General features: G+C 37.3%; 1 protein-coding gene across 4 annotated transcripts in view; it reads left to right on the top strand.

Moving 5' to 3' along the window:
• Positions 1-22,943, top strand: part of inppl1b (inositol polyphosphate phosphatase-like 1b) — a 35,696-nt gene that overhangs the window by 9,892 nt on the left and 2,861 nt on the right. The window contains exons 1-24 of one of the 4 annotated variants that reach the window (XM_039664691.2): positions 4,567-5,055; positions 5,864-6,033; positions 9,988-10,051; positions 11,656-11,794; positions 12,611-12,731; positions 12,877-13,017; positions 13,142-13,229; positions 14,185-14,274; positions 14,370-14,492; positions 14,577-14,691; positions 14,782-14,882; positions 14,957-15,059; positions 15,151-15,347; positions 15,483-15,600; positions 17,347-17,443; positions 18,202-18,340; positions 18,554-18,653; positions 18,785-18,873; positions 19,067-19,148; positions 21,214-21,300; positions 22,036-22,143; positions 22,286-22,374; positions 22,474-22,561; positions 22,770-22,925. In XM_039664691.2, coding sequence (XP_039520625.2) covers positions 5,897-6,033; positions 9,988-10,051; positions 11,656-11,794; positions 12,611-12,731; positions 12,877-13,017; positions 13,142-13,229; positions 14,185-14,274; positions 14,370-14,492; positions 14,577-14,691; positions 14,782-14,882; positions 14,957-15,059; positions 15,151-15,347; positions 15,483-15,600; positions 17,347-17,443; positions 18,202-18,340; positions 18,554-18,653; positions 18,785-18,873; positions 19,067-19,148; positions 21,214-21,300; positions 22,036-22,143; positions 22,286-22,374; positions 22,474-22,561; positions 22,770-22,925 — 2,572 coding nt within the window. In that variant the 5' untranslated portion in view covers positions 4,567-5,055; positions 5,864-5,896. Of the gene's footprint in view, positions 1-4,566; positions 5,056-5,093; positions 6,034-9,987; positions 10,052-11,655; positions 11,795-12,610; positions 12,732-12,876; positions 13,018-13,141; positions 13,230-14,184; positions 14,275-14,369; positions 14,493-14,576; positions 14,692-14,781; positions 14,883-14,956; positions 15,060-15,150; positions 15,348-15,482; positions 15,601-17,346; positions 17,444-18,201; positions 18,341-18,553; positions 18,654-18,784; positions 18,874-19,066; positions 19,149-21,213; positions 21,301-22,035; positions 22,144-22,285; positions 22,375-22,473; positions 22,562-22,769; positions 22,926-22,943 lie in introns of those variants that run through there. The other 3 variants (XM_039664693.2, XM_089134872.1, XM_039664692.2) reach the window with 3 other exon arrangements.

Raw genomic sequence — 22,943 nt, 5'->3', positions numbered from 1 at the left:
GGAAAAAAAAATTGCCCCTGCATAAATATGCAGACTTTGGCTGATTATGCACTAAATCTTTTTAATTAAAAATTTAAAATTACTTTTTTCTGGAGGGACAGACTAGTCAAGTTCCTCCACCCCAAATTTGCTCATCATTGTCTTTATGTACCTTGCTCTGTGCACTGGCACGCAGTCATGATGAAAAAGGAAGGGGCCATCCCCAAACTGTTTCCACAAAGTTGTGAGTATAAAATTGTCCAAAATGTCTTGGTATGCTGAAGCAGACAGGGGTTAATTTCACTGGAACTAAGGGGCCAAGCCCAAACCCCTAAAAACAACCCCACACCATTAACCCCCCTCCACCAAACATGGCACAATGAAGTCAGGCAAGTACCGTTCTCCTGGCAAACGCCAAACCCAGACTCGCCCATCGTGAGGAAATTTCATGAAAGGACTTATTGCACACGTGGCAATTGCCATCACGCTACCACACTTGAATTCACTGAGCTTCTGAGAGCGACCCATTCTTTCACAAATGTTTGTAGAAGCAGTCAGTCTATGTGCTTGATTTTTGCTGTGGCCATGGAAGTGATTAAAACACATGAATTCAAAGATTTGGAGTGTGTCCCAATACCTCCTGGCATATTATGTTTCGACATTCAAGATGTTACCTTTAAAACCATTTCATTAAGGATTTACAGTTAGGAAAAGGTCACATAAGTTAGTTTTTAATTTATTCGTTGTAAAAAAAAAAACCATTTCATGATAATTAATTACTGGGGCTTTCTTATGTTTTTGGTACAAACCAATTTGGCCAAGTCAATTTATTCATAGAGCACTACATAAACACAACATGTGTTGATCCAAAGTGCTTTACAGATGGTCAAATAAGTCAATAGAGAAAAAAAACAACGAATAATAATAGACAAAGAGAACATTTCTACATACGAATACAAATACACGGTGTAACATACACAGCATCACTCAAATGCAAGAGTATAAAAATAAGTCTTTAAACTAAATTTAAAAACGTTAAGCTATGGAGAGGCCCTGATATTAAAAGGTGAGCTGTTCCAGGCTGTTAGGTGCTGCAACTGCGAAAGCTCTGTCGCCTTTGGATTTGCAACGTGAACAAGGGACTGATAAAAGAAGCTGCGGTTAAAAGAACTTAATGACCTAGAGGTTGTATATGGCTGGATAAGATCACAGATATAATCAGGGGCTGATTTTTACATGGCCTTATATACAAAAAGAAGAACCTTGAAATCAACTCTGAATTTAACATGGGAGCCAGTGCATTGAACAGGTGTGATATGAATTTATATTCAAAACGGTGGTCTAGGTGACAACACATGACTTAGCTATCTCCTTTTACTAAGATATACTGTTACCAAGGTTCACATGATCACATCTCAACCAAATTTCCCAACCAAATTCAGTTTTCGACTAAGAACTAAACATCTTGGTTTCATTTCCTGTAGTCACAACACTCACTCCCCATATGACTAATGTAAATGACTTATCTGGAGAGTACAGGCATGCAGTCTGTTATCTAAAACTCAATAAGAAATCATGTTTGGTCACCCCCTAACCCCCACCACCAGTAAAACAGAACAAATTGGTTTATCTTTAAAGGACCGCTTGTTAATGCGCATGTGCTTGGCTTGTACACATAATCCTCTTTGCTTATGTCTTAGACCTTTTCTTATCTCCTCACGGTGTAAGAACGCTGTTTTGGATACCCGAACACCAGAAAATTGTCTCTTGAATTCATATATTTATTTTAATACTCACTACTGCTCACTTTTTAAAACTCAAATAGAAACTAGACTACCGAACTGTATATTGTACTACTATTTTCATGAGGGGTTTCTAAATAAACAAGCAATTTAAATAGCCATACATTTCTATTTCAACACCATGGGATCTATCTTTAGAGAGAGAAAATCCTCTTCCATCACCTGTTTGTTTCTCATAATACTTTGGAATAAGCAGGTAATGCTCTTTACTAGTCTGATCTTTGCTGGTCTTAATGGCTCACTCTGAATTAGCGGCCAATGCAGTCAAAAATTAATGTGATTAAAATTAATCTCGAGCTCTGATTGTACTAGGATTGGAGAGTTTTGGCATGCGGTTTAGGTCATGATCCATCTAAATAGTTTGCCAAGTAGAAACACAACGGCCCATGTTTGGTGCTAACAAAAGCCAATCTTCCCTCAGGTGGAATAGAAGTAACACATTCAGTAACTGTATGAAATGCTGGCCACAAAGAGTATGTCTTAGATGGCTTAGCCTGGGTTAGAGATGGACTGTAATCCATTGTGTGTTTTGTAAACATGACCGGGGGTAATTGGATTGACTGTACCTTCAGAAAAGAACAGAAAAACTGTCAGGTCCCACTACAGTATGTGACCCTTCGTTATCACATATATAATGTATTTTGTATCACAGACAGATATTAATACCAGGTGTACACTAAAAACATTAATATTTTATTTAAAATATTTAAAAAAGAATCTTCAATAAAGATCAAATTGCTTGAGAATGAACATTACATAAGATATTAAGAGAATGTATCTTTAATACAAGCATATTTAGTCTTACAGCATTGGCAGATTTCTTCACTTGTTTTAAATAAAGATATGTGAACAACTTAGTAAAAAAAAGTAAAAAGATCTGCGGGTGCAGCAAGACAAACTATACTTTTTGTAGTAAGTGAAAACGTCTTGAAATTTTGTGTAAAGTAAGTTTATTTAGCTTTACGGGTTTTCAGATATTTTATCAAGAAAAATAAATAAGATAAATGTACTCAAGATTTTTTTGCAGTGTGAATGGGGCCTAATCACTGACATTAAGGGAATGCAACATATTCATAGTGAAGTCAACAAGAATTCAAAATGACAAATGTTTACTTTATTAATGCACATTCCACAGCTGTCTTATTGTGAGACAGTTCACCATGTTATTCCAAAAAGAAAAGTTTGTTTTTGTAATCTTGTAAATTGCTGCAATTTGATAATTTTATCCTCCATGAAAAAATAGCCATTTAGGCAATGTCGTACTACGCAAACTCAAATTCAATGGCTCCATTCTTTTCACCATCCATCCATTTGCAACAATAATTATATTATGAAAGTAGGCCTACAGTAGGTTGCGAATAGCCTTTAAATGCAAATTTTTCATGCATATCAGAAGCATAAATCCACAACAGAGCAGAGATGGCAAAGTGTGCAACGTGGTTTAAATATTTATAGGGATAAAAATAGAGATTATTTACATTCCATTATCATCATGCTTCACTACAGAGGTGCTGTTTGACCAGATTCTTTAAAGTCCCCGTGAACCGGAAGTTGCAAACGATTTTTCTCCAGTGCAGTGACGTATTTCCAAGTGAAACGGAATATTGAACAGAGGGCAGGGTTTTACTCTAGCGCTCCTCCTCTCCATCTCTCGCTCATAGCAAACTAACGGTTTGAGGGGAGTGGTTAAGCGTTTCCCCACCCAAGTTGTGAAACCTACGTCATCAGAAAAAGAAACCGTTCCAGACCGGAAGTAACTTTTCAGATTTTGATTAAAGATTACTAAGGTAAAACATTTTTTAAATATATTTTTACTTGCACGGATTAATTGTTCACCACAAGACTAGTAATATGCGCTAACAAAGTAAATAGGTTCAATTTTGATTTCACAGGGACTTTAACATAAGTAGGCTAGTTTCATCCACTTTTTCTTTCCTAAATTAATCAATGTTTTGGACTAATCTGTTAATTCAATGAATGGTTTAATTGCTCACTCAAGACAGTCAATTGTTGCTTGCCGCCCTCTGGCTTAATGATGCAAGTTGCGCAAACGCAGACAAGCAGGGTAATGCAAACAGTGAAAAGTCGAACACATTCGAAGAAACGTTATTCAAACAAATATATTTATACAATAATAATGGCAATATATTTTATAGGGTGCTTGTGTTGTTAAATTGATCTTATAATTTCCACTGTCTTTGATCAAACAGATTTATTTGATTATTTTATCAAAGTGAAGCGTCACATTGGGATTAGCTCTCGGCTCGCGCTTCTGTGAACAAAAATCCTGCAAGCTTTGATTGGTCTCAAACATTTTGACATTGACGGGCAGTTGTTTGAGTGCTGAAGCAGATCAGATGAGAAGGTCAGTTATTGTCGCGATGGGAGAATCACTGCAGCAACAAATTAGAGTTAATATTAGGGCTACGACCCTGACTGGGTGTTTTTTATTCACGAGATTGGATTAGCAACTAAATGATGCGCATCAGAGGGGATTTAGAAGTGGGTATATGCAATGCCGACTGAAAGTATACCTGCACTACACCACTGCTGGTACCTCTGAATACTCCTACATGTTCAAAAACCTGTACCCTCATATGACTTGTGATCTATTTCCAAAACACTGAACAGACAACACTACGGATAAAGGGTGCGGTAGAAACTTCTTGGGACCATTTTACTTCCTTCATTAATAGTGGAAAAACAATGACTTTTTATAGCCCACTCACATGAGATTTGGGGGTGGAGTTCTCTATTTGTGTGTGGTGGAGAGGTTTGCAGACTGTTTTGGCTGAGTAATGAGGGATGGTGTTAGTCAGGCAGCTGGAAACAGAAAGCGCGAAGAAAAAGAGGGCAGGAGCAGGAGAAGAACAAAACAAGAGACGCAGAGAAAGGGGGATGATCATATCCATATGGTGGAGCTTGTGTTCTTCACTTCCTGGACAGAGAGAGGGAGACGAAGAGAGAGGCTTGAGGAAGAGAGAGAGAGAGCTGGGAAGCCAACCAGGAGTGAGAGAAAAACAACTGTAAGAGTAGCACAGTAACCTAGATGATCTGAAGCTGTGAGCATATGACCGGGAGATAACTGTAGAGACAGATTCAAAGCATGTGACCATGATTTAGTTACAATGTTTTTGTGAATGGGAAGGGATGGCTTATTCTGAAGTTCACCGGGAAGGATAGCAAGACAGAACGAAAGAAACTGAAAGTTCCTAAAGTGCTGTGCTCAGGTTCATGCACCACCAATGATGTGTGGTCACTCAGAGGAATTCAGGTTAGTGTTTTCATTTTTTCCGGCTCTTTCTTCCTCCTCTGCCATCTGGAGCTGTGAAGCACTTCCTTCCATTTGCTGGGGGTCCATACATTCCGATTTTACGTCTGCGTGACGACCCTCGTGGTTTTCCCTTCACAATCATCTTTGTGCATGGAGCACAGATCTAGTTCTTACCCTAAAGCTTGTTGGCCAAACTCTGGCTGTAGTGAACTATCCTTTACTGGAGTTTGCAGACATCAGCTGAAGTTCTCATAGGGGTGTTGCCTTGCCTTTATGAGGCGGAACCAACCGAGTGCAAAACTATTTGAATTTGTGGTGGTACTACTACACTGCCTTTTTCATGTCTGCATGATCTGGAGCTGGTGTTTTTTCTTTACTCTTGGTTCCTCTTCTTGACTTGGATGCATTTACACAGAGGATGTTAGCTGCCAGACAATAGGGAGCTTTTGTCAGGGGGTGAGCAGCATGTGTATGGGCGCTCTGTCATGAGCTCTCAAAAGTGGAGTCAGAACAACTCACGAGAGGAGGAGGCCGTTCCTGGATCTGCCCTCTGGCTAAATACGCATCCTGCCTTTGAAACGCAAAACGCACTTGTTCATGGGAGGGAAAACTTATTAGACAATGTAAACAAGAAGGTTTTTAGAGGCTGTAATGCTGCTGAATGCTGACTTTGCTCAGTTTCTGAAGAAGAGTGGATGACAGTGTGGACCTGCAGTTTTAGCATCACTGGAGAACAGCAACAGCATGAGATCTTTCACTTAATTTGTATTCAACAGGTCAGATTCAAACCTATTTTTTTTTAAATTAGGACACTCTGCTAGAACACTCTTTTGAAAGGACCATGACAGCAGCGACTTGGTACCATCGGGACATCAGCCGTGTGCAAGCCGAAGAGCTGCTGGCCCGTGCTGGGAGAGATGGCAGCTTCCTGGTGAGGGACAGCGAATCTGTGCCTGGAGCCTATGCCTTGTGTCTGCTGTAAGTACAACACCTTAATGCTGGAATACACTACACGACTTTTGCATAGATTTGCTGTCTGATGAGTCGACACTGGATGGCAAAAGTCAGAGTCAGTCTGCAGATTTCAAGTTGAGAGAAAATCACGTAGTGATTGGCACAGACTTAATATTTATTGCTTCAGACTATGATTCTATCCAGTCAGAGGATATCAGACATGGTTGATATTTTAAACTGATTTTAGAACACATTGTTTTTATTTGTCACGCATTTCCTAGCATGAATTTACCCAGAATGAGTTTGGCACCACACCCAGCTGTCTATCCGCAGCATTTCCGGGTGATGCACACATATAAATCGCAATAGTTACCAGGTATTGTGAAGAAGTCAATGAGCTATTATAGCCCTTTTCTATAGTCTGTGCTCGTGAGATGGATTTCACAGCCATGTGTCTGCCTTCCCCATCAGGTTTTAGCAAAATTTTGGCAAGACCTTTCAGATTGTTTAATGCTATCTATCTCAATGCATACGAGCTCCAGGTTATAAAACTGTACAGCAGTCCTTAGGCCCCACTAGTCAGCTTTGTTCAGGCCTCGGTTTCCCCTGTTTTTCTCCTGTCTCTGGCCCCTGTAGGAGGGAATAGGCTCCAGTGACCGCACTTCTCTCTCTCTCTACTGCAGCCCACAGCCAGACACATTCCTGAATGCTGAGCCCTCCAGCTTCAACTACTCTCCCACCTTTCTTTCTTTCATTCTCTCTCATTTATTCTATTTTATCTTACTCGTTGTCTGACTCTGGTTCATTATTTCCCTTGCTCTCTACCTCATCTCTTCTCTCTGAAACAGTTCGCATGCAAATCATCTAATCACACAGTCGCAGCCCACTTCCTCTCAGTTCTTTCTTCTCTTGTTTTAGATTACCTGGAAACAATGAGGTTTCTAAATGTGTCTTCATTGGGATTGGTTTCATATGTGTTCCAGGTTCTGTGGCCAAATGTGAATGAGCACAAATTGCGGTGAAAAACCTCTGATTGGCACAGAAAAATTATCTTGTATGATTTGACATACTAATGACCTCAGTTACCACATTAATAGGTGGAACTTTATTTTACTGTGGCCTTTTAATGAGGTTTTACCCTACTTTCATAATTTATAATCCTACCCATCGTGACCATGGAAAGTGTTCAATGTGCACACTTTGTTTCATTAAAGGTACAATATGTAAGAATTGTTTAATAAAATATCCAAAAATCGCTTGCACAATGTGATAGATTTCCTCAGAATTCTTGTTCACTTGTTGCCTGTCAATAATGTAATATCTGCATTAGCCCTGGTTTCTGTTAGTAGTACTGTCATAGTAACCATGACGACAGATTTGGACAACTGCGTGGTGTGTAAGGTCTATCTGCACGCTGTTGTAGTTTCGTTCCAATTATGGACCATGGCAAACAGACTTTGAGAAAGAAAGGAGAACCAATATCAGGGTGGCGTTTTCGAGATGAGAGCTCCACATCTGTGACTAACTTTGACTTGACAAAGCTCTTACATGTACTTTATTAGACCGGTGAGCAAATGAACATAAAACTAATCAATGTTATATAGTTCACCATGATGTAATGCTACAATATGATCTGAATGTTATTCTAATGTTTGATCTAGCTTACTAGCCAACAAAATAACACTGAATAAAATTATAATTTAAACACTCAAATGCTGTTTAGTGTGTAGACCAAGTGAAACAGCGCTGCGTTACCTCAGAAGCTTCATTAGTCTAATAAACTGGCCTGTGTGTGAGAGTAGTTCAGGACTTGTGGGTAGTATAATTAAATGTTCTTATTTCTTTATATCCGCGGGACTCGGGTGTGGCACTGAAATCTGTCTCTCATTATCAATCGTGCCCTGCTTCATACCACAGTCATGATAAAAACATCAATGAATTCACTCATCCATAAACATCATTAGATCCATCGGCTTGACGACAAGTTCTGAAGCCCACCAGTGTCCCGATATGGCGCTCACATATTGGGACTTACATTTTCGGGACCAGACCTGCGCAGTCGTGAGCAGGAAGTAAAGCTGCGAAATCCAAGGGGGTAATCCATCGACCGGAAGTTGAAGCCTCGTGGGAGCTGCCATCTTTTAGCAGAACTTCACTTGAGTTAGCATTTCCATTGACTCCCATTCATTTTGGCGTCACTTTGACAGCGAATAACTTTACATCTGAGGCGTTTGAAGACTCCATTTGTCCATTATTTATTTCTAAAGAAACATGACAATGTATAAAATGCTCCATTACCTTGTAGCTTATGTTATGGCCCCGTAGAAGCAGTTTTTTGTAAAAATAGGCTAACGATTGCGTCATAACCAAGCGACTCTCTGTCGCAAAGTAGAAAGATTACCGTATGGACAGGAGGAGAAGCTTGCAGGCAATCGGAGAAACGTGGAAGCAAAATGACAAAATAATTAATCAGAATACCTTGCAAATTCTGGTCACAGATGGATAATTGCAAAAAATATTACTCTTTATATTCATCATTCATCATGTCATCATTTACTCACCCTCATATTGTTCCAAACATGTATGACTTTCTTTCTTCGGCTAAACACCAATTGAGAAACTTAGCAGAATGTTTGAGCTGCTGTCTTCTGTACAAGCTGTCGAAATCCTAATAAGGAAAAAGCACTAGCCTATAAATGCACTATAAAAGCCCAAATGTTGTCTATAACTTGTGAACTATTTTTAAAGTCTCATGAAGCCATATGATATCTTTGTATGAAAAAATCCTGTCATTTAGGTTGCTAATCACTTAAAGTCTAGCTTGAGAGTAGGGCTGGGCGATAAAACGATAACGATAATTATCGCGATATAATTTTCCTCGATAAAACGATATCAAGAGGTCGATAAATGTTCGATAATGTTTATGCGTCAAAAGCGGAACGAAACTCATTTAAACTGCGCGCGCCACACGGAGCATTTATCCGCTCGGGTCAAAGTCCAAAATGGCAGTGCATTGAGCGGAGCGCGAGCTCACGCAGACGCGATCGTTTTGCTCACGAGATCCAGTGAGAAGCGCTTGAGTTCAGCGAAGAACATAAATGTCAAGTTTAAACCAGTTCAAAAGCAGATGAAACAACGCTGACAAAAAGGAGAAACACTGCGTGCAACGATACAGTCAGAATCTGAATTGATACTGAATCCATTTAGCCTACCATGGATTTACTGTGAGGTTAGCCTGGTAATAACTGCACCATGAAATGTGGGATATACATATTGAATTGTATAATATTACTAATGTAGACAATGTATTATTACTAATGGAATATAAGTACAGTATTTAATAATGTATTCAACTTTTAGGCTATTGTTTTTCATACAAAAAATACAGAAACCATAAAGTTATGCCATAATAGTGAGGAGCTAAGTTAATAAGCTATACCTGGTTTTATCTGTGGTTATCATGATCTAAATGCATGATACTGAATGACCAATGGTTAATTTGAATACAACTCAAACAGTCAGAATATTACTTTTTACCAAATAAAAATGTGGTTGTTACGTAAGAAAAAAAAAAACAGATGTTACTGTTTTTGTTAATGAACATAAATATAAATAGTAGTTTAAAAACACAACACTCTGGTTTATACAACTTTCACTTAGTTGCAAAAATCTGCCTTTAAACTTGAAAAAAATAAATATTTGACATATATCGTGATAATTATCGATATCGACTGATATAAAAAAAATTATCGTGATAATTTTTTTGGGCCATATCGCCCAGCCCTACTTGAGAGTCCTGGTTACCTTTTATTTTCATTGTATGATGAGCAGCAAACATCGTGCCTAATGTTTCCTTTTGTGCTGCATAGAGGAAGACAGTCTCTACATTTTGCTAGACATGAATGTTAATTTTTGGGTGAACTGTGGTTTAAAGATTGTATTGTTTTTGATTCAACAGTCTGTCTGTTTTGTACATAGATTCCAGAGACATGTTCATACATACCGAATCCTCCCAGATGCAGATGGATTATTGGCTGTGCAGGTGAGAAGACAAAGGGTCTGCTAATCATATCCTGGCAGGATTACCTATTAATGAATTTTAAATTTCACATGCAAATTGCTTGACATTCATTTTTACTTTCACTTCTTAAAGAAGCAGAAAAAAAAAAAAAAAGAAGCAGTCTTGTCTGCTGTCTAGAAGCATGCAGTTAACGGGGTTTCAAAATGACCTCAGTGGCATTGCTGTCAATAAGATATTTCACACAGATTCCTACAGCACCCACGCTTCAGATCCAGTGAAGAATGACTGGAATGGGGTTGTCTGTCTGTGGAGATTAAAATATGTGTGACATAAATGTTTCTGGGCATGCAGCAGTGTGGGTCTTTTGAATACTAATTCTTTACTGCATGGATAAAGCATGTTGGTCTGTTTCATATAGAAACACTCTTCCAAAAGGGTTAGTGTTTTCAAAGGTGACTTTAAAAGTTTCCTAAAGCACAAAATTAATACAATAACACAGACACAACTCATATTATGTTGTTTAAGTATTTCTGTTGTAAAACAGAATCATTTCCTGAATTTTCTCCTCCTCCCAGTGTCTGATTTCTTTTAATCGCTTTTCAAGAGCTGCTCTCTTGGAAGGAAAACATTCTGCTATATAGAGATTTTAGGGGAAATAATTGAACGTTTTTGCCAAAATAGCTTCATTGACCATACTTTGAAAGTACAAGCTTCTAAAAAAAACATTCAAAGAGCGGGTTATTTTATTTGTCACGATGCCTGATGGTTTAAGTGTGCGTGTGTGTGTTTGCGTGTGTGCGTGTGTGTGTGTGTGTGTGCCCTTGTTTGCACAGTGGGTAGCTGGCCAGTGGCTGTTTGTGGTATGTAGAGTTTGGCAGACGCTAGAATGAGAGCATCACAATATAATTGTATCTTTGGTCCATAAAGTGGAAAAACTTACATGTTTTGGGAGTTACCCTACCTAGACCAATTTCTTGTTGTGGCAAACCTATAAATTCTGCATTTTATGTCTTCCTTTTTAGGATATAGTGTCTCAGATAATTTTTTGGTCACAAGGGACCTATTAACTATGACTTTTGCCTCAATAAATTCATAATAATGGCTTATTAATAGTTAGTAAGGTAGTTGAGTAGTATTGGGTTAAGGGATGTAGAATATGGTTATTGAAGAAGGCATTAATTTGTGCTTTAACTAATATCCGAGTAATGTTCAAGCTAATAAGCAACTATATATAAAATAATAGTGAGAATTGGACCCTATATTGATCTGTCAGAATTCCAAATATTTGTAGTTAGCAAAAAGTTAGCAAATTCTGAAATGTAAATAAAATGTAAAATATTGTGAAATATAAATAAAATGTAAAAGATTGTGAAAAAGTATAAGATTTTTAAAAGTTTAGGATCTCTCATCACACAATTTGTCACAAATGTTTTCATGCTTTTGATGATACAATTATTCTTGTCAGTCTTTTACTACTCCACTGTTCCCTTTCCAACCTCTCTTAATCAGGATAGAATTGTGAAATTATGTAATGCACATTTCATATCCTCATGCTGTCCTGCTGTATAATTGATCTGTGAACCTGTTTGCTTTTATGTGTTGGGTTGTGTGTGTTTTTATTTCAGGCCACGCAGGGAGTGCAGGTGAATTGTTTCCGTACTCTTGGTGATTTGGTTGTGGGGTATCAACACCCTCACAAAGGTCTGGTGGCCCCTTTGCTTTACCCTGTTTTGCGTGAATCAGAGCCCAATGATGAGAGCTCAGGTAAGACGGGATAGGAAGCATAGTGGACTCTTTTTAAAATTGACAAATACAAGAATATTTGATATAGATGTTTGTTCAGAAGCTCATAATTTAGAATTGGATATAAATGAAAAATCACTTTTTGAAGTAGTCAGATCGCAGAACGCAGTAACAGTGCACCTGTGAATGATTCACAGTCCAAAACAAACCACTAGTTTGTGGCTGCTACATATATATTTTTTGATTGGTTCATTAAAAAGAAGCGGTTCAAATGAGTCATTTGCGAATCGTCATGGCTTAAAGGGATACTCCACTTTTTTTTTGGAAATAGGCTCATTTTACAACTCCCCCAGAGTTAAACAGTTGAGTTTCACCATTTTCAAATGCATTAATTTTCTGATATTTAGAAGAATATCAGTAACCAGACAGTTTTTGGTCTCATTGACCTTCATAGTAGGAAAAAAAAATAGATTATGGAAGTCAATGAGACCAGAAACTGTCTCGTTAAATAAATCGGCTGGATGGATTCGAAAACGGTGAAACCCAACTGTTTAACTCGGGGGGAGTAAAGAGTATACCTTTAAGCTATGTTTGTCGTTGCTGAAAATTCTTTGGTGCGGCGCTGATATCTGGTGAAAGCGCAGGACTGATAAAGTTTTCTTGACTAGATTTAAACTTTTTGTCAAACATTTTTATTTTTTGTCGCATTTGCAACCATTTAATCCACAGCCTGCAGTCCCGTTAGCAAAGTGTATATTATGTTTTGTGTGATATTTTGCTGTGACACAGTTCTACCCACAGACATTCAAATTTTCTAAAATTCTCTTCTCGTTGAAGATGGTGACGATGAGAAGCCAGGTTCAACATTTGCCACACCACCTGCAGGCCACCCTCCACCCTCCAGTTCAGCAGCCGCTCATTTACTTCTGCAGAGGCTCCATGAGCTCCGCCCAAATAGGTACATTCATTCACACCTAACCAATCAGGTTTCATCAATATCAAACTTTTGGATCACATCACAAAACACTGACTGTGCTTGTAAAGAAATATGTGAACACTATTGCCACTTTTACAGCTCATTGTACCAATGTTTACCTTTGCAGTTTAGGCTGCGAGATCATCCCATTACTAGATGAGTATCTGCATGGCAATGTGTGTAAGGACCTGGAGAATGTGAAAGGGGGAGCGTTAGGACTGCAACACTTTCAGTGTATCCTCAGCCGTGCTTGTGAGAGTCTGCACAGGTGCTGTTTCTCTATAACTTCACATGTCCTTTTACACATTGCTGCAATTATTTGAAAGAAGAACATTTGAAAAATGACTGTTACATGTCCTGGCAAAATGTTGTCCCTGATTTGTTTTTCACAGTGAGATTGACCAGACACTGTCAAGTTTGGAGACTTTGGCGAAAGTGTTTGATCATCCAATCAGCCATCTCACTTTTCCCACAATGCAGGTACATCCCATTGTAGTTTTACACATACATAAGGCTAATATAGTGAGCTACTATTTTTAATCAGTCCTATATCTTTAGTTTAAGAAGATTGCTTCACACGCAATATTTTTTATAAAGGATTGTACAATGTGTGGCTGATATGGAACCAGAACAACAGATTCAAAGTTTTTTTTACATGTTCAAACAGGAATGGGATCTTTACTGGTGGTCTTTGCAAAGATAAACAACACCATTACTATTGTATAATTTTTACTATGTACTACAGACATTGCTCAAATCATGCAGCTTGTTGAGGAAAGGTTTCCGATTACCTTTCCAAGTAATCTGACTGACCTTTTCGCTTGTGGATGTTTAAATCAGGTGAAAAAATCCCTTTAGACCAATGGTTCTCGACATTATTTATTTCAAAGTCCATCATCGTCCTACACAATATCAATTGATTTTCATTCAGTATTCATTAATTCGTCTGATATTTATACTGCAATTATGATAAAGTTGCTTGTTTTCAAACTTTTTTATCAACAGAAACTGGGGGTGTTATATTAATTAACAACAATTTATTTTGTGTTTTTAGGAAAGACTATAGTTTACTGTATATCCTGATTGTATGTTTTTATCATTTAAATTAACATATATTATTTTAATATATTGATAAATGTCAACCAATTGTGTTATTATTATTAACATATAAATTATATATATAAATATAAATATATATATATAAATATTAATTAATTTTAAATCATCCTGAGGGCCCTTTGAACATTTTCTGAGGCCCCCTAGTGGGCTCCAGCATAATGCACAAACCTATAGACTTGTGTATAGGTGATTTCTGCATGAGCTAGCATTGCAAAGACAACAATATCTTCCAGGAAGCATGTTTTGGGTCTATTGCTCTGCTTCTCCACCTTTTCCTTATACATTCCTGTTTTCTCATTAACTCTCTCTTCAATAGAATAAAGGAACAAGTCCTGAAGAAAATATGGACCATCTACTTCACAAGCTTACTACCCTCTGTAACCTGTTGTCTTCTCTGGAGAAGAGGGTAGAAACATAAGCAAAAGCACACACAAACCACATACATGTCATCTTTCAGTAGTATTTCTTGTAATAATGATAGCAATGGCATGTCTTTTTCAGGTTCTCAAAGCTTTGCAAGAAGCTGTAACCAATCACAACTTATCTTTGCAACCAGCCACTCCTCCTGAGGCAGTAACAGCTAACAAAAAGCATGCCCGACCCAATCCCGTCCACAGCTTTCAGGTAGCACAATGCCTATATGTTCTTCCTCAAAGGGCTAATATTTTAATTGTGCATTTATTTATGTGCATGTGTTTGAATGTCAAGGTCAAGGTGGTCAGGTATGGCAGGCAAACAGTGTCGGTAGATATAGATGCAGGAGTGCTGCTATTTGACAAGAAGTCTGGCTCATTTGGTGTGGAGACTGTCACACACAGCAGAAGTAAGTTAACCTTGCCTTGAAAACATTACGTACTTTAGTCTCTATTATTATAATGCAAGGCTAGTAAATGCCATCTAATGCTTGTTTTAGTCGTGCAGTTGGTAAAGTTTCAGAAAGGCTCTGCCAAACTGAAGATGGTCGTTGACAGTCTTCACAACCCACCGAGAGAACTGGTGTTTGAGAGCTTAAAGGTGAGAGGACAAGAAGACTTGAATTGGCTCATCTTAAATGTCCTAAATCTAAAGTACTGATGTATCTTCACTAGAAGCGTGAAGCCTTCTGTCGCCTGCTGCAGCTCATGAAGGCTGCTCACTCTCAGCAGTCTGAGCTTGATGTCATCTCTGTGTTTGTGGGCACCTGGAATATGGGTATCAATATACAATATATAATTAGTCATGAAAAATATTATGGCTTGAAATATAAAGATATTTTACTGTTGTATCTGTATTTTGCCTGCAGGGGACAGTCCACCACCTGCTTCATTGCAGACTTGGGTTACTTGCTGTGGTCTGGGTCTCACCCCAGATGAGTCCATTGCCTCTCTGCCTCATGATATATATGCAGTGGGCACTCAGGACAACCCGCAGGGCGAGAGAGAGTGGGTTGAACACATCAGAGCCACGCTTCGGAGTGCAACCAACATCGAATTCAAACAGGTCTAACATTATAAAAAATCTAAATCTTCATAGACCAGAATAATGTGTTTCTTCTTCTTAAGTGTTTATGTATCTCTCATTACTCGTTTGACTAGATTACATTTGAGGGTGTTGTAATGGTGTTTTCTCCTGCAGGTGGCAGTACAGTCCCTTTGGAATATCAGACTGGCTGTGTTTGTAAAACCAGAGCACGAAGGATGCATCAGTCAAGTTAACACGGCTAGTGTAAAAACTGGACTGGGGAACACGCTTGGTACAAATCTTATTTTGGTAACACTTTAGAATACTGTATCTTACTTACTGCAGGAATATTAATAATAAGGAATTATTGATGAACTAATAGGTAATTCTTCATTAACTACTTCTTCACTACTGTTAACTACTAAGGAAGATGTGTTAACTAATCAGTATGTAATATAATTTTATGATTGTGTTAAGTATCAGTTAGTTAATCAATAAATAATGAATTCTGTCATACCTCCTGAAGAACTACTACTAATTATCTACTAATTAAGGTTCAAGAAAAATAACTGAGAAGTAACTACTGAACAGTCATACAAAACTAACCTCAGATTATTTGTATATTTTATATACAGTACTGTGTGTGTCTGTTTTCCTCAGCATAGAATGCCACTGAGTAAATTCATGTATTTGAGGCAACGACTGAGGGAAACTGAAAATATAGAGAACTTATTAGTAATTAATAAATAAGTATCAAATAATTCTGCAGGAATTACTTAGAAGCTGGAACAGTATTCTAAAGTGAAAATACAGGGAACCCATTAGTAATTAATAAAAAATGATCACATAATTATCTTGAAATTAGGCTACTTATAATCTGAAACAGTCTTCTAGAGTGAAAATATAAGGAACTTATTAGTAATTAATAAATAACTTTTTAATAGTTCTTCAGGAATTACTTAGAAGCTGGAACAGTATTCTAAAGTGACAATAGAGGGAACCCATTAGTAATTAATAAATAATTATCAAATTAATTATCTAGGAATTAGGCTACTTATAACCTGAAACAGTCTTCTAAAGTAAAAATATAAGGAACTTATTAGTAATTAATAAATAATTATTAGATAGTCCTTCAGGAATTACTTAGAACCTGAAACAGTATTCTAAAGTGACAATATAGGGAACCCATTAGTAATTAATAAAGAATTACCACATACTTCTGACTCAAATCAAACTTACTGTAAATAAAAAAATATTAGCCTATATATATTAACGTAATCATCTAAACCTTTGTAAAATACACGACAGTTACTTGCGACAAAGGCGAAGAGAAGTGAAAAAGGCAACAGTGGCAAGGAACCAAAACTCCATCAGGTGACAGAATGGAGAAAAAAACCTTGGGAGAACCCAGGCTCAGTGTATGTGGCTACCGCCATATTGCCGGAACTTGAATGGTGCAAAAGAAGTTTAAAATGTATAAGAAGTATAATAATAAGGTGTAATATACATGAGATGTTTTTGCTTATTTGCAGATCATAGTCTATAGGTAAATGTCTGCACTTATTTTTCTTATTAGTGCTGAAGAATGACAAACTGACGACTGTGTATGACTGTTAATTAGTAGTTACTTCATAGTTATTTTTCTTGAACCTTAATTAATAGATAATTAATAGTAGTTCTTCGGGAGGTATGACAGAATTCATTAGCTATTGATTAACTAACTGATACTTAACACAATCATAAAATTATATTACATACTGATTAGTTAACACATCTTCCTTAGTAGTTAACAGTAGTGACTTAAGTGTTAATAAAGAATTACCTATTAGTTCTTCATTAATTCCTTATTAGTTATGCAGTAAGTAAGATACAGTATTCTAAAGTGTTACCCTTTTTTTTTAAAACAAACAAACACTCTTACTAATGAACTAACTCTCCTTTCCCGTCTTTTCTCACCTCCTTTGTATTTTGTAGCCAAGGAAAACCAAGTGATTAATAAATATGATAAGAATAATTTGTTTTGTTTTGGTGGTTACAGGAAATAAGGGAGCAGTAGGAGTTTCTCTTCTCTTTAACGGGACCTCAATGGGCTTTGTGAACTGCCATCTGACTTCTGGTAGTGATAAAGCACTCAGGTATTCACATATATTTAGAGCGGTGGATCTCAAACTTTTTCAGGTGGCAGACCACTTTAACAGAAAAGCAAATTGCAGACCACATAGCATACCACATAACAGCCCAGCATTTGTGTAGATATTATCTTTCAGGATGGAATAGACTATATGACTTTCAAAATCTGAACAGTTTTTAAAACACTATGATGTCATACACTTTCTGACTTTGTAAATGGTTTCAGAGGAAAAAACTGGGCATAATATAGTAAACAAGGATCACAACCTGTCAGATATTAAGGTCGTTCAGAACACAAATTTGTGGCGAAATATTCACATAAAATTGGACCAATCTACATTTATATTTAACTATTATATCCATCTTGAAGAAAAAAGAATTGATTGACCAACTTTTAAGACTAGTCTAAGTAGTTTATACAACGGTTTAAAAGTTTGAGCTTAGTTAGACTTTTGTAAAGAAATTAATACTTTTATTCAGCAAGGACTCATTGAGTTGATCAAAAGTGACAGTAAAGACTCACCAAGTTCTTTTGAAAATTCTGTTCATCAAAGAATAAAAAAAATGTGAACATTAATAATAATAATAATAATAATAAATGTTTTCATACACTCTAAACAATGCTGGGTTGTTTGAAACCAAATTTGGGTAAAATATGGACAAACCCAAATATTGGGTTAAAAATGTATTACTGATCTTAAGCTTTTGAATGATAGCTTAAGTGAGAGTGTCAATTTTGCATTGTTCCTCTTTATTTTCTTAGGAGGAACCACAACTTCCAAGACATCCTCAGACTTTTGTCTCTTGGAGAAAAACAGCTCAGCACTTTTGACATTAGCCTTCGTTTCAATCATCTCTTTTGGTGTGGAGACCTCAACTATCGCCTGGACCTGGATGCACTGGTTACACAGCTTATATCTGCTTTATTTCTGTGTAGAAATTAGTCACTCCAGCTTTACTTATTCCTGCTCACTGATCTATAGCCATTCTAACATTGCTCCAAGGAGACCCAATTAAGGGCATTGAATCATCTTATTTGTTCTATGAATACTTGTTGCTCACTTGTATCATATATTGAAGGTTTGCTGTCTCTGAACAAGGCCTCTCTTTTACAGGACATATTGAAGCATGTTTCAAAGCGAGAATATGAGGAGCTGATGTGTGCTGACCAATTGACTAGAGAGCGGCACAAAAGAAAGGCCTTTTTTAACTTTAGTAAGAACAGCGGCTGCTCTTCCACTCCCATGGACAAACTTGGTTACACAGCAGTTACACAAAAAAATGTGGGCCAAAAAAAAAAAAACAAAACATTAACAGATACGTTATTTCTTGCTCTTTCTGTTAAGAGGAGGAGAAGATTTTGTTCCCCCCCACCTATCGGTATGAACGTGGTTCTAGAGACTGTTATCTGTGGCAGAAATACAAGTCCAGTGGGGTAAGACTTTCTATTTCATTTATTCTGTTGCTTCAGTTGATACTGAAATTGCTCAAACATCCATTTTACACTCTAAATACCATATGAAACAAAATCTGTAATATGATTGGGATGATCATGTGTGACAAGACAGATTACAGTTACTAATTTTAATTACTAATTTTGTGTTTAAAACTATATATACTTTATTTAGGTGCAAGTCAATGGGCCCTCATGGTGTGACAGAGTCCTGTGGAAGTCCTACCCAGAGTCTCACATAACCTGTACCTCATATGGTATATTTCATTTCTTTCACTTCTTATTCTCAAATGTTTGTCAAATCATATAACATAGAAATGATGTAGCAGCTGCAGCTATAATGTTTTGTAGTGTTTTTAGCGCATTAACATCTATTAAAAATACATGAAGTGGTTAGATAAACTCCTTTGTTGGTTTGCACTCTAGCTTTAGGGGAGAAATTAAAACACTGGACTGCTATTTTTGTAGCATTTTGGAATGGGATGTGTGTAGCTACTCTGCACAGCAAAGATTTACTTTGGATATGATTGTAGGTATGTGGTCAATGATCAGAGTCATATCCTGTCTGTATGTCTGCACTAAACATGTAAATTTAGCCTCCTCAGTGAAATTATGCCACAATTATTATGCCAGTGTATATGATCACAGCCAACACTGACCAAATGCATGGTATTTTATAACTACCTCACATTAGTGTTTTAATTAACTTTTTCAATGGCTGAATTTTATGTGATGGGAATTTGATGTGCAATTCAGAGGATGGTTTGTATGCACGTCCCAATTAAGAAACCAATTGTAGCTTTAAGAATTGAATGAATTTTGTAAGCATGTAGGGAAAGTGTTGATAAGAACAGAGATTATAGAGTTGAATGAATGGACTTTGAACCGATAGGTAGGACTTTTTGGCATGTTTTTATTAAAATCTTAGGCCCTGTTTGCACTATATATTAGCAGCCATATCACCCTAGCCCAAGACTGCTTGCCCACTGAAGCTAAGCAGGGCTGAGCCTGGTTATTACCTGAATGGGAGACCTCCTGAGAGGTTTTCTTTCTAAAAGACGTTTTGTGGCCTCAGCTTCATAATAATCTGTAAGGAAAGCATGCAAAAATCCTTGCTTAAATTGTTCCCAGGTAATCACATGTCTTTTCTCAGCCAACCACCAGTCTTTAGCCGTAGCACAGAAGTATCTGTGAGAATCTGTGAGGGGTCTAATTGCAAAACTTTTCCAAATCTTGAATAGTCAACTCAAGGCTCTGCTTAACTCTTCCACATTCCCTTTTAATTTTGTAATTCAGTTTTACTTCCAGATGCTTACACTGATTGCTTACCTTGTTTTGTGAGCAACATTGACTTAACGTTTGCAGGCGTTTGTACTTCTCCCTCCAGGTTTGTAACTCGCTCAGTCAGCCCATGACTATACTTTTGAAACTTATGTGAAATGTACATCAGAAATTTGGAGGAGGAGGCAAGAGAATGTCAGGTTGATCAACACACATATTTTCATTATCTGAGTCAAGATACAGTTAACTAAAAATGTTTGTAAGATCTCTTAGGGGAGGTGGGTCTCTTTTAGTCACAAACGGACCAGCAGTGAAATCGTCATGGGGTTCATACTCATCTGCACCATGTGATGTTCTATAACACATACACCTTTCATATTAGCATACACCACAAGGGTCCCCATACGGGCCACCAATATATAACATTACCATATAACATTATTCTCTGCACTGGTTGAGCTACATTTTATAAGGCTCACCTTGTTTGTAAAACTCAATTGGTCTCAGTTGAAGAATGATCATAACCGCTTATAAGAATAAGTGGAGGATTGATTCCTTCATATATTGTATTCAAATTTACTCATTCATTATCCAATGCAACTCAATATATCATATCATGGAACATACACCTATATACAGATACAGACTTCAGACAAGAGCCACAATACAGGTGGTTATTTCCGAATGTCCAACACCATCCTCTGTGATTCACAACCCCAACAGTTCCAAAAATGAAAGAAATAGTCTTTTCTGTGGTTCGATCACGTGTGCATAGGTGGCTGGTTATGACCTAGAAGGTTGTCCAACGGTTAGTTGTTTGGAGCGTCATAAGATTTCCCAGCAAACGGATCAGAACAATACTTCAGCAGTATAAGCAGAGGTCTGGTCATAAACACTTAAAACTATCCACATCTGATGAGCAATAGTTACATTCCACTAAAACCACATTAAGTAATTACATAGATTCCCCAACAGTTCACCCAAATAATTGTATTGTATAAAACAAATATTGAAAATTGATTGTTTGGTTCTGTTCATCAGGATGCACAGACAACATCTTCACTAGTGATCACTCTCCTGTTTTTGCAACTTTTGAAGTCGGTGTAATATCACAGTTTCCCAGAACAGGTATGGAGTCTTTTCAGCTTGTGTCTCTGATAATGAAGTTTTTGACCTTTAGGTCATTTCATAACTCAAGGAGTTATATTAAGGGTTGCTGAACATGCATTTCATTAAGGAACCACCATTTCCCTTTACCACTAAACACATATTTTTCAAGGCTGGTTCATTTTAACAGCACCAAGATGAGAAAGCCCTAAAACTGTTTAAGCTTTTAGAAAACAAGGGTTAGTGGACCCAAAAAGTTAACTTCTGTCATGAGTTACTCACCCTTATGCCATTCCAAATATTTGAATAAAACCTGAGAGCTCAGAACAAACATCAGTGGTTCTCACACATCAAGCAATCACATTATCTTATTTGATGTGTTTGTTCTATGTTCTTTGATCAGTGTTTATTGAATAAAAGCCTAAATTAAATCTGTTATTTTTCAATATCTTTATGAACCTTTGACACATCAAATTTTTAGTGTAATGGACTTCCAATTGAGAGACAGAAATCTCTCACATTTGATTAAAAATAACTTTGTGTTTTGAAGATGAACAAAAGTCTTTTTGCATTTGTAACACTTGGGGGTGAATTAGGAAAATAATTATATATTTTTTTTTATCTAACCCTTTAACTAATACATATCAGCTATCAAAATAGAGCAAATATTTTTTTTTTTAAATTGAATATTTGTTTACTGTTTCACTTAGTGTCATAACCATGTCACAGTCATTTTTTCTATCTCTGTCGATGTAGACTCAGGTTCAGAGAGAGCCAGCATTGAACTGGAGGTGATTGAGGCCATAGTGAAAACTGCTAGCAAGGCCAAGTTTTTCATCGAGTTCCACTCCCGCTGTCTAGAAGGTATAAGGTATCGTTTGTGCAATCAGACTAGCGATCATGCAATGCTTTGTTGCTAGTCTGTTTTCTTTTGAAAATGTCAGGAAATCATGAGATAATTGTGACAGTTGTTTTTTTGTGACTTTATGCTTCTCCTTCTGTTTAGAGCCTCGCCGTTCTGCCGAGAATGACTCACAGTGCTGTGAGGTGCCAGGGTTTCTCAAACTTGGCTGGTCTTCCAAACAGTTTCCCAAGGTTGTGATAGAGTTCATTTGGCTCAGTGTGATCATTTGAATGGATTTTACCATTTTGGTTGGGAAATCAATTATCTCCTTTGACTCTCCCTTTTTTCAGTTCCACCCAGTTCTCTCAGATTTAGAGCATCTCCGGGATAAGCACTTGCTGTTGTCTGTGAAGTCATGTGACGGCTTTGAGTCATATGGTAAATGGTCAAGCTCATTATGTCTGTTTAAATGAAATTCCTCTGAAACAGTGGTTTGTTTTTTTTTAGTAACCATTACCTCATAACAAACTACATAACACATACTCTTACTTATGGTGAATTAAGTGCACTTTGTTGAACTCCTTAACTCTGTTGAATCATTGTGGTCATATTGATTGAATATGTAATGGGAGTTATGCCATTACAGGCGAGTGCTGTGTGCCTCTTCGCTCGGTAACAGGGAAATCATCGGATCCATTTGAGACATGCTTGACTCACAGAGGAGAGGAGATGGGGTCTATTAGAGGACGAATCAGGGTCTATGTACCACCAGACCGCCGAAAGATCCGGGAAAGGGTCTATGGTGGGTTAACCACATGGC

Source organism: Pimephales promelas, chromosome 9, assembly GCF_988280905.1.
Source record: "Pimephales promelas chromosome 9, fPimPro1.hap1.1, whole genome shotgun sequence".
Taxonomy (NCBI): domain Eukaryota; kingdom Metazoa; phylum Chordata; class Actinopteri; order Cypriniformes; family Leuciscidae; genus Pimephales; species Pimephales promelas.
This window is presented reverse-complemented; position numbering and strand designations above follow the sequence as displayed.